The sequence below is a fragment of the Anoplopoma fimbria genome, chromosome 6 (genome assembly GCF_027596085.1).
Source record: "Anoplopoma fimbria isolate UVic2021 breed Golden Eagle Sablefish chromosome 6, Afim_UVic_2022, whole genome shotgun sequence".
Taxonomy (NCBI): domain Eukaryota; kingdom Metazoa; phylum Chordata; class Actinopteri; order Perciformes; family Anoplopomatidae; genus Anoplopoma; species Anoplopoma fimbria.
The window spans coordinates 9647138-9659564 of record NC_072454.1 but is presented as its reverse complement, the minus strand read 5'-3'; the positions used below and the strand labels follow the sequence as shown (position 1 = coordinate 9659564).

The window sequence follows — 12427 nt, the reverse complement described above, 5'->3', positions numbered from 1 at the left end:
GATACACTTTTACAGAGATAATGCAAAATTATGTTTTGTAAACATGAAAAATCTTGTCTTTCTATTTATTTTATCACTTGAATGTCGTCCATGCTCCCATTAAATAGATTTAAAGTTTGATATTTTACACTTGTTTAAGCACTTAAGCAGCATAAAAATGAATTTTACAGTATTTTATTCACACATAATTTACATTGTTAGTATCATTGCAAGCCTTGGATTCTTAACTACATTTTTAGATAGAGTTTTGTGTGTTTTAACAATTCTGGATCCCAAAAAGACTCAATGCAGTTCAAGAGTTATGAAGTATATAAGTTGGCTATAGCTAACATTTCCGAGGGGGTAAGTTTTTTTTTTTTAACTATTGTGACCTTTAGATTATGTGGCAGATTTAGATAATGTTCATGCAAGGCACATTCAGGCACTACAAATGACATGGCAGTATTTGATCAGACACAAATAACAACTTACCTTTGGTTGCCAACAGCTTTTTCTGTTCATAGTCAAATGCCTGAAAAGACAGCAGATTGTTTTATTCCTTTCTAATTTAAGAATATCCCCAAAACTGTGTATTTCTTTCTATGTGTGTGTTGGATTTTTGTATACTTGTATATTGGCGAAGGAGGTCTGTGGTACCAGTCTGATTCGCTCCCTCTCGTTCTGCTGCGCTGCCCTCTCAGCGGCTCGCTCGCTGCCGGGCGCCCTCTTATCGGCCACAGGGCTGTCTGACGAGCTGGATTCAGCGTCCGAGAGGAGACAGTCAGAGCTGTGGGGATTACACAGAACTATGGTTATCGCGAGTGGAAAAAAGATCTAGTCCGTTTATCTCGTCTCCTCACATCATCACAAAGGCTGTTAACGAACAAAATAACCCTCTTCTTCACTTTGTGTGGTAAAATCTGATTTTGACAGACTTTAAATAAATGTAATATGTTTGCTTAGGGTGATTCTACTCAATACAATTTCATACCAGTGTTTCTGTAAGAGCAAGTGCTGTAAAATATCTCAGTGTAAGTGTTAAACAGTAGCAATACGAGCTGTAGATCCAAACATACTGTAGATGGGAGTTCTTGGTGCCCTGCAGAAGCTCCACAGCCTGTCGCTTCCCCGAGGACGTCTTACATGAAGCCAGCATCTGTTTCAGCTCATTTCCATTGGCTGAGTGGGAGGGGCTTCTGGGCATGCCCACTTCCACAAATGTGTCAGAACCTGAAGGAACCATACAAAAACACAAGTTGATTAACTTTCTTTTCATTTCTTTAAAGCTTTAAAGTTTTAGAGTTTACAGCTGTCCCCTGGCTTCTACACAGAAAATACACAATACCATGACAACCATTGCTGCAACATATCATTTTTCAATGTGTCATGCAGTGACTGGTCACTCAGTGTAAAAGAGGTTTGTAGCTTAGTGGGCGTATGTGTGCATGCGTTTAATCTTGACAAGTCTCAGTGGGATCCTGGATTAATTAAAAACACACCAGCAGTAATTACAGTGGTTTTCCTTCCAGCTGCTCTACTTTCAGCCTAACAGGAACCTGCTCTGTGTAACAAGATGTGTGTGTGTGTGTGTGTGTGTGTGTGTGTGTGTGTGTGTGTGTGTGTGTGTATGCTGAATGTACATGGTGTGCTGTATAGCTTAAATAATATGATGTCAGTCAATCTAATGAATCTCTCCGGGGTTTAATGTTTGAACAATCCCCCTGCACGCTCTCATTCCACAGGGTAGAGTCGAGTCGGACTGGGCGAGCCAGTCCAAACAAATTCTGGGCCCCAGGAGGAGGTAAGGGAGGGAGAGGAAACCTTACCGGGACGCACCGCATTGGGGGAGGACCAGCTCAGAAAACAGCAGCGAAAAACGAGACGCGTGAGAGTGAGAGTTTGAGGGGAAAACCGCGAGCGTAAGACACCAAGGAAAGAGGGCTTTTTCTCAACCACGAGGAGACCAGCAGTTAATCTGTCTCCGTTCCAACTCAATAAACGTAGTCAGAGGCAGTGTGAGGTCAGTACAGAGAAATAGAAATAAGTTCATTCAAGGCATTTTTCTCAAAGTGGGTTTAAGGGTTACATAAATCTCAAGTGGAAAAGCTCAAATTGGACATTTATGTTAAGTCTGCAAGGTCCAGCAAAGTTGAAAAAATGTTGACTGCTCAAAAAAAATGTATCCATCCAAGGTTAAAATCACACATAAATCACAAGCTTGTCATTAACATAACTGACCCACAAAGACAGCAAGACTCCCAATAAAAGTAGACTAACAATAAACTTCTTAATCGAGTTGAAAATAATATTTTATAAAAACATTCACTATTATTCCCTTAAAAAATACATGGCCATAGAAAAGGGTTGAAAGTAAAAGGAAATAATCTGAGTTAAATATACTGGGGGTCACAAGGTTAACTAAACATTACAGATGAAAGGCATGTGGGTGCTCATTTCAGGCTGCAGTTGGGCGTTTCGCAACATTGGGCAAATTATCCAAAATTCTTTGCTGCTACGTGGGCAGAATAAGTATGATTTGCCATCACATCACTTCTTATCTGATTCAAATGAAGTTGTTTTTAGTTATAAGAGCAATAACTGTAGTTTAGACATTGAAAAAAGCCAGATAGAGTTTTAGGCTGGTTGTGTTTCTCTATGAGTTGCATAAGAGGAATACCTTCATCTTGGCTGGACTTGCTGGACCGCGGTTCTGAAGGATTGTGTCCACTGGCCTCCTGGACCGAGTCACATGGGGCTGGACTCAAAACTGTTTCTGCAAGTGATGCAGTCGCTATCCTCCCATAGACTGAGCCAGGATGCTGTACATGCACACATGGACATATGGAGAAAAATACATAAGGGACACATTTACTAAACAGAAAAGTCAAAGTGAACTCAAAATATTGCAGCAGGTGGTGTGTTACTGGGCCGACCTTGACATGTCCGTTGAGAGTGCAGGAGCCCTTGGTGCAGTCAGGGACCCCGTTGGTCTGCTTATCTATGGGGGCGAGGCCGGGCGGAGGGGACGGTGTATTCTGTGTGTAACCCTGAACACCTGACAGCAGGATGCTGCTCAATGTGGCCTGGGTGGCGGGATGCAGCATCAGCTGAGATGAGAAGCCTGAAAACAGAAGTGGTGAAGAATGTAGCATTGAAAATGTTTAACTTTTAGGAGTTTCATAAGGGATATGTGCACAATTTTCCTTGAGACCTCTAGGTTTTTGTCTATTTGTCCATCCATCTACCCATTTATAGTAAACCTTATAACCCAAAACCCTCAGGGCGAATAAACAAAAGCATTATGCACCTTTTGCAGCCACTAAACCTGTGAAAATAAGAATAAGTCATTTTCAAAACACCCCCAAAGGGGGTAAAATTCACCCCTAACTGCACTGCTTAACAAGTGTCTAGATGCTCCTAAGCCATTTGCACATATTTAAATTAGGTAATATAGTTTTGGCAAAATATCGTGCCCTTTCTATACAAAAGGGCCTCATTGCAAAAATAGTCACATGCAGTAACAGTGAAATTATCAGTGTCTTCAGAAAGTTTGCAGTCACTGCAATGTAGTTACAGGATGCAATGACAGTTGTGTCATGAAAAATAAATAAACAAAGCTCTCCATGTCATTTTTGAAAATGCATAAGAATATTGAAATTAACAATAGAGTTACGCTGCAGTGCCACATGCGTAGATGCGCACAGCATCTCTCTTGATAGGGAGAAGCACTTATTTTTCTGCTGAGATGTGATCGCTGCAGGTATTTTATAAACTCAAAAAAAGTCTAATGTCTCTTAGCTCAGGCTGACTCCCCCCCTCACAACCAAAGCTTTGGCCTCATGCACATTTTTTCTTTGCCACATGGATAATTGCAATCAGATGCGGTAAAAAAGGGCAAATCGCATCTGCAAGACTTTATGGCCGAGGTTTCTCTATAATATCATTAGCGAGATATCTTTTGTGTGGATCTTTGCAAATGATTATTGGCCAATAAACAAACCTTGGGTGCTGGTTAGGGAGCTGGGCCAGAGGGAGGGGGTGGGTGTGGGTGTGCTAGGACTCTGTGTCTGCAGAGGGCTCATGGAGGAATTTAAGCTGTTGAGGACGGCGTTGGGTGCAGCGGAGTTGGTGAGGGAGTGGGCCGCCGTCGCACCCAGGAAACCTGAGCAGACCAGAGAGGAGGGAACAGGAGAATAGATCAGCGGTGGTCCTGTCAAAGCATGGAGACATTTTTTTTCAAGCTAATCACACATTGCACTACAGCCTTCAAAAAATAATCCTGGTCTCCCGGCTATTACACTGGAATTCCATCCAACTGTCATCAACCAGACGGCAAACAAGAGGAAGAATTTCTTAGATTTCTACAAGGTCGTGGAGGCTAAAGTACATATCTCGTATGTCCTCATACCCTATGAAACCATGTTATTGAGAGCACCAACAATGTGGTGCTTGGTGTCTAAACCCAAACACGGCATATGAAAACAGAAAGAAGCAGGTTTGTGGCTTTAACAAGGGGCTAGTTTGGCTCCAGGAATAAGGCCCAGTCCTCTTCTGGCAGACTGGTCTGTAATCTGAGGAAAAGAGGCATGTAGCAATTACTAAAGGCCAGGATGTGGCCGTCCACAGCTTCACCCCCGGGCCCTGGGTTTAAACGAGACAGCGAGAGAGTTTCTACTGCACCGGAACTTAATAGCACATTGTTTTTTTGTGTGTCCAATTTTTTTTTATTAAATTCAGTGGGAACACAAGGACATAAAATGCTATTTGAAAATTCTGTTCAAAAAAATAAATACAATTGCAAAAAATCTTGCATACAAATACAGACCTAATATCAGTGCTCACATGCTACATATAACCCCATGGTCGCAGATATTAAATACATATATAAACATATTATTACATTACATTACAGTCATTTAGCAGACGCATTTATCCAAAGCGACTTACAATAAGAGAACTTGAATTATGGATATTATTCAACTATTGTCATATACCTCCTTTCTCAAACATGGGAGAACATTTTTTTAAGTATTATAGTGTAGATGTGTTGTTCTCAGGATTTCATGATAAAGATACACAAAGCAAAACAAAATATATTTTGCTGATGTGTTCTTACAGCCATGAGCTACTTCTTGTCAGCTTATTCCACCATCTGCTTTTTCTTTACCACTGATGGAATACTCATGTCCTCATTTCCATGTTCCTAAAGTCCGTTAATAAAACATCTTGGGACAGTAAAAAACAGATAGCTGGAGTTAATTAGTCATTCTATGATACAACTCCAAAAAAAAGTCCATTTAAAAAAGTAAAAAAAAAAACTCTTCCAGGCTGAACTCTGTGCCTTCATGTTGAGGTCGGCACTGCAGACAAAAACTCCTCCGCCAGTTATAACCGTTCATCATCCCATGATTCACAAGCTCACGATTCATTCAGAGTGGCGCAACTAAATTCGAAATTGAGATTATTTTCTGATGGTTGGCTGATCAAAGATTTGTACAAACTGGACTCATTTCTTGGCATGATAGTCATTCCATGATGGTGAGGTCAGTCCTGCAGAAGAACAACTCCTTCCGTAAAGCGCATACAGATGATGGTGCCATGACTCACTAGCTGTGATTTATGTGAATGTTGAGAAGATCGTTGTATCTGATTTTAGAAATCGCTTGCACTCAGTGATTCAGTTAACCAGGTGATAACAGGCTTTGAGGAGATCTGGCTCAGCGATAGCTTAAATGGATGTGTTGCTAGGGGAGAATCTCGGGGCGATTCTCTCTGTGTGTGTCTGGTGTAGACGCGAATGATGTTGATGTATGAGGGCATTAGTTCCTCTGAAAAGACATTTTATCTTTAATGCATTTGCTGCAAGGGAAAATCTTTCAACACCAGTTTATCTTCCCCAGCAACTTGGAAAAAGTTGCACATTCTTAACAAGTTGGACGGTGTCATACCCAGATTGCTCAGCCCCAGGCCAGCTGAGGCCAGGATGTCCAGGCCAACGGGGCAGATGAGGGACGGGACGTTGGCGGTGGGATTCAACGCCACAGAGGGCGAGGAGGATGACACCCCGTTGCTCTCCAGGCCCAGGAGGAATTTTCGGGCTTCGTACATGTTCACTGCGTTCCTCTCCACGCTCTTTACTATCACAGACTGAGAGGTGATGGAGTAAAGAAAAGACAGGTGGGGTGGTAAAAGAAGTAAGAGGAAAATGGGAAGGAGAGAGGCAAAAGAGAAGGGAGGGGAAAGCCGTGAGAGAGAGGCAGAGGAGGAGAGGAAGGGGAGGAGGCAGAGGGATAGATATGATAGGGAATGTTGGCACCAGAGAAAGGGAGGATGAGGGGGAGACAAACATAAAGGGGAGGAAGGAAGAGGGAATTAGGATAGATTGGAAGGATAAACATTGAGGCAGTGTGGGAGAGAGATGGAGACAGAGTTTGAGAGAAAAAGCAGTTTTTAATCAATTGCATAACATACAAACTCGCTCATGATACGATTGAAGAGAATATGAAGCAATGCTTGTAACTCAATGACTATTACACTATGAGGCACTAAATTAACAAGAATGAATTATAAACAAAAAGATTTAACATCAGTTAGAGAAATGACTTCATTTTCTACATCAGAAGCCCTTCCCCTTAATAAACATCAAGTAAAAACGGTAAGTGAGCACAAATCATGTCCTGGCTCTTTGCTTTTTGTGAGAGTTGAGCTTTTTAAAAAATGGATTTCAATCACGATCAGTCCCTCCGACATGCACACACACTCTTTTATGGGTCTGCCAAAGTGCCGGGAGCACCCAGGCTACGACATGCATTTGGACGGACCTTGTTGGATTACTGCTGTCACCTCGTTAAAATGTTTAAGTGAAGGGTTCTTAAGAGGATCTGGGCTAAGGGCAGTGTTTACACTGGCAACTCAACATCAGTCCCAGCAGGCCTGTCGGGTTTGGGCACTGAGCCCTGGCTCAGGATGGGACTTGGGCATCTCAAAGAGACAGGCGGGACTGGCCAAGTGTTAAAATATGATTAGGAATAGTACGTTGTACAACAGTAGAACATCAGTAACATCAGAGCTTGGCACTGGATACACACAGAGTTTGTAAATCACAATGCAATATGAAAAAGATCAATATATTTCACTAATCAATTCTATTTAATTACAGGAGAATGATCGTATCTCCAATTTACCTAGAAAAATAATTAAATCAAGACAGTTATTTTTTAATGGAATTACTGAGCAGCATAATTGACAGATTGAGTCCATCAGGTGAAACATGCACGGCAGGCTGTGATTCCCCATTGGGACCGACGTCAATATGCCAGAACTCTTCTCGGTTCCCTCGGTGTGAGGTTCCAGTTTTTCCTTTTAAATTTCATTAAATACAAATGAAATGTGACATGGAGATCTATCATTTACTCCAATGTCATGCTGTGACGTTTGACGGAGAGTAATTCTCCGATGGAACAGGGGCTTATTTGTTCTTTGGTAGACATTTTGTCTTCTGTCTGCCTGACACATCATTTGAATAAGTAGTAGAGCAGCTCTGTTTTCTCAGGGAAAAGTTGGGATGTATTTACTTCAAAAGTTTAAGTTGTGTTAGAGCTGATTCATTTCATTGATCTTGTTCATTCTATAACATAGCGCCTGAAAATATATGTTAATGCTACCAATTACAGATGTCAGTTCCAAAATGTAAATACGGAAGTGCAAACATCAACACTCAAATGTCCCAGTTTTCAACAGTCATTACCAAATTGTTCCAGTTTTCCCTACAATTAATATAACAATTATAATGTTATACTTTTTTTCAGTGCTTAGATAGTTTATATTGTTCTTTCAGACTCATTATTAAATAACTTGACAGAACAGTACAGAATCAGTACGCTAACGGTTAGCTGTCATACCTAAGAGAAAGTCTGTTTTTTTCTAAAAGGTTCCAGGAGGCTTATTCTTTTGTAAAGTACCTGGCAAAGAAAATGCTGCGTTCTGCATGCACTGCAAGAGTACATTTTCGGTGGCAAAACGCAACAACTCTGATAAAAAAGATAATTTTAAGATGGCCAGATAGCGATATACAATAGCACGCCTATTGTGCGTGCATAAGCTTAACGGTGCCAGTTTGGGGGTTTGAAAATATGGTTACCCTTTTATACACATACTTTTTAATGCCACTGAACATGTTCAGTAAATATGATCCTGTATGCACTGTTTATATGATTAAGAAACCACTATAAATTAGAGGATGTTTTAACTTTAAACAAGTCAGCAGCCATGCTTGCTGCTATGTAAGGCTTTGCGCTCAATGCAAACGTCAGCATGCTCATCTAGAAACAGGCATGTCAAGCTAGCTTAGATTTATAAATGCTGTTGTATGTTGCATTGTTGCAATGTTCTGGTCTCTGCAGGAAAAATAATATTGGACATAATCAAATTTCAAACTGATGAGGATGCTACATGAAAAGTCAAAGGGATCACTAATGTTATTAAAATGCATCCTCAGGGCAGCATGAATGTCTGTGCAAAATGTCAACAGCAATCCGTCTTATTATTGTTGAGATATTTCTATATCTATTATCAAAGTGATTGTCCGACCTCACCATCCCTAGAGCCCTACTGCTAGCATGGCTGATAATCCACTGAAACCCTTTGTGCTGTGTGATTGTAAACCTGGTGTCATACCTTGCTGGGTTGTTTTGGCTTTGGTTTGATGCTGATGAAGACATCCAGCTGCTCCATTAGTGCTGCGATACACTGGGGCTCCACCTCAATGTCCTCTTTAATGTCAAACATTAACACCAGAGGCAAGCAGCCCTGTGGAGCAAACACAACATTAAAAGTATATCAGCAACATGATCTTTTTCATCATGTCAGATTAATGCAGACTAATGTCTCTCAGAGCCTGGCTAGTATACTGTAACATAACCGTGTTCCTATATTATAGGCTGTTTCTCCAAACAGTAGTAAAGTTACCTTCATACTTTGTCATTTGTAGACCTACATGTTAGGCCTGCCAATAAATACTAGATTCACTGCTGAATTTCTCCCACACAGAGCTCGGGAAATTCCGCCAAGCGCAATCTGTTTTGCATGATCACCACCACAAGCACCACAGACATCTATATTTTGGGCTGAGTGCTGGACAGCGCTCCTATTGTGAGTGGGTGTAATTAGCAGCAGAGTATAGAGGCCTGGCTGGCTCTGAGATTGGAGCTGTAATCTACAGTCTGGCTGGAAGAGGACAAATCACACAGTACACAACTGACTCCACTCTCCCTGCTGTACCTCCTGTTTTGCTCTTTGTCGCCTTCTCTTCTTTTCAAACCACCCCTCCCATCCTCTGCTTTCTATGCTTCTCCACTCATCAATCAACTGTTTTTTTTTTTTTTTACAGCCTCACTGCAAACAGACAGTGAGGGGCTCCCTCTTGTGTGTCCAGACCAATAGAAAAGTTGTGTTTAGCCACTGCAACAACTTTGGCATTTGCTAAATGTCTTTGAGGCAAAATGGGAGACCGCAGACAAAGAAGGCTCTGGCAGAATTACTGCCCCACATTATGGATCTCCAAACAGAAAGCCGAAGCTGTTTACAGCCAGGATGTCTCATATGCACCAGCTCAGCAGAAGCTTTTAGCCAATGGTAATTAAACAGCCATCGCTTTTACACATTTTTGAAACAAACATCTGATTATGTTCCTGAGTAATTCAGATCCGGGTAGCCTCAGCGGTTACAGGCAGCAAGACAAGAATAACCACAGACCGTTTTTTTTTATTTAAATGTGAGCCGCTTCCTCCAGGTCCAAAAAAACAGTAATGTGATGACCTATAAATTACAGACTGGGCTGAGATTTAAAATCCACCAAAATCGACTGTATACGCAAGCTGGATCATTACCTTTACACCAAGAAGGATAATCTGTTTACAGTCAGGACTCGAGCCAAGCTGACGCAAATGTGTGTGTCCTTCTCACATGCAGGTATGTGGCTATAAGTCACGCAGGCTAACTTTGAGTCGGCTACAGATTGTTGTATAAATGGACGATTCAGCAGCAGGAGCAGAGCCAAGCAACTCTATCCCAAGGCTATACAAAAACCCCAAAAAGGCAATCATGGTTAACTTCTATAACCCCATCTCAAAACCAACGTATCATTCACACATCCCATGATTTAGTGAAACAATGACATCCATTAAAGTTACCACACAGCCTGTGGAATCTGTATATGTAAAGAATCTACTGCCAATGCTATCCCTAAACCCCCAAAACAAAGCTTAGCAGTTAAAACTAATTATTTTCAACCAGCACATGTCAATAAACCAAACACGCATAAAGGCTACACACCATGAGGTACTGCCGTGCCAGGCAGACCGATTCAATGGTGCCCTGAATGTAGACTGTGGATTTCTTCTGGGGGCTGTTGGGGTCAGGGAAGTGGATCTGTGCTCCCGTCCGCTGGGTGATGTGCTTGATGTTGCTGCCATTGCGTCCCTTCATAAAGAGGTGGTGCTGGGGTGCGATGTCCAGGTGGGTGGTAACGGAGATGGTGCTTGCCAGGCTCCCAGCCAAATGCTCTAACAGCAGAGCTGTGCCTCTCTGGGAAAACAAGGATGACAAGGTAATGTAACAGGTAATATGGCATATTATTTGAATATATAAAGACAAATACACACATCATTTAATAAAACTAAGAGTCTACATTCCTTTTAGAGACTCTGTGAAACTATGGCAAGTCATCAAGGTATAGGGCTGCAACTAACAATTATTTAAATTGTAGATTAATTAACCAATTATTTTTATGATTAATTGCTTAATTATTTGGTCAACAAAATGTCATCAGTTTTTCCGAAAGCCCAAAATGACCTTCTCAAATGTCTTGTGTTGTCCACAACTCAAAATATACTCAGTAAAACAATCATGCTATCAGAGTTTTAGATGATCGCCATTTTCTATAATTCATTTATGTTTTCTTTATCAATTGTTTAGTCTACGTTTGAATTGCTTATATTGATCAACCAACAGTCCAGAACCCCCAAATATTCAATTTATTATGATATAAAACAGAGAAAAGGGGCTACTCCTCACAGTTGAGAGGCTTGAACAAGCAGATGTTTTTCATTTGTGCTTGAAAGACCAATCATTTAAACCATTAATCAAGTATTGAAAGTGCTGTAGATAAATCTCCTGTCAATTGCATCATTTATTAATCAACTTATCTTTGTACAATAATGTCAACACTAACTTTGTATGAGCAGTGTACAGGGGGTAAATATTAAATAAAAGTTTTCCAACTTATTTTGGATGCATGATTATTGTAGGAGAAGATGCCCCATGAGTGTAAAATGGAGGAGACAATTTAATGATTTCCCAGAAAAATATCTAAAAGTACAAATTAAATCCCATAAAGATGTGACAAAGAAGCTGGAACAATATTGAATTTAGAGCAATAGCCAGACCACATAAACTCATCACTTGACGAGGGGAGCAGTGGAGCCATGTTGCCCATTTCCCACAGAAAACACCAGTTTTTTCTTTACAACCGATGGAAACTATTATATTTTCCATTGCATCTGCCGGCCTGTTGAACAGTCTCATTCCTTGCCGGCTCTGCAAACCATCACTTGGCCCAGTAAAGTAAGTCATTTCCAGTGTGCAACGAGAATCCACACACTGCGGCCAGCAAAATACAACAATCCACGGCGGTTTTGGCAATCCTCGGAGGGGCTCCCAGTGTCTCACACCACCACATAACATAGCACACATATTCCTCTAATCCTCTAGCCTTCCTCTGGCTTACTTCCCAATCCCGAGTGACCCCACAGACCTACCACACACTCTGCATACATACATGTGCAGATATAAACTGTGCATGCAACATGGGTGCAGAAATGCACACTAGCATGCAAATCCAAATAAAAGGGCACAAGATCACATGAATAAATGTATGCAGGGATGCTTTTATGCCAAATGCATTCACTGGCAAACAGAACTGAGCTCCATATTCTTAACAGAGTGGAAAAAAGTGAGTTTGTAGGTATGACTTGGCAGAGATGATGAGCGGACGACTTGGCAGACTTTGATTAGTCACAACTCAGATGCCAGTTGAGGAAGTGCATCTGTGTGCATACATAAAATATACAGTACGTTTGTGCCTAAACAAGCAGCAGAGTGGAAACACAGTAAGAAAACTCCCATTCTATTTGAAATCAAACTTGAGAGACTTCTGGACTTGCTGGAGTCTCCCTCCTACTGGAGAGCCGAACCAGCAGCTGTCCAGTTCAAGCGACCAAACATCTCTCAGCACTCTGTTGTCCCTGTGGTGTTGAAAGTAATAAGGCACTTAAAACGAGTAAAAGTGAAGAACGCTGACAATGTTGGTGGGCCTTGAAGTTGCAGCTCTGGAAACCTTTTCCTGGTCTGTGGCTCGCCATGTAAACGGGTGTAGAAGAATGGGGGTATT

The 12427-nt window shown here is 41.3% G+C and overlaps 1 protein-coding gene across 1 annotated transcript in view; it reads right to left on the bottom strand.

Annotated features, from left to right (window-relative positions):
- Window positions 1-12427, bottom strand: part of LOC129092280 (protein bicaudal C homolog 1-like) — a 55120-nt gene that overhangs the window by 4973 nt on the left and 37720 nt on the right. Inside the window, 9 exon segments of the mRNA XM_054600174.1 lie at window positions 472-511; window positions 607-766; window positions 1056-1209; window positions 2657-2798; window positions 2913-3100; window positions 3980-4141; window positions 5928-6126; window positions 8656-8787; window positions 10312-10563. Of these exon segments, the coding sequence (XP_054456149.1) occupies window positions 472-511; window positions 607-766; window positions 1056-1209; window positions 2657-2798; window positions 2913-3100; window positions 3980-4141; window positions 5928-6126; window positions 8656-8787; window positions 10312-10563 (1429 nt within the window).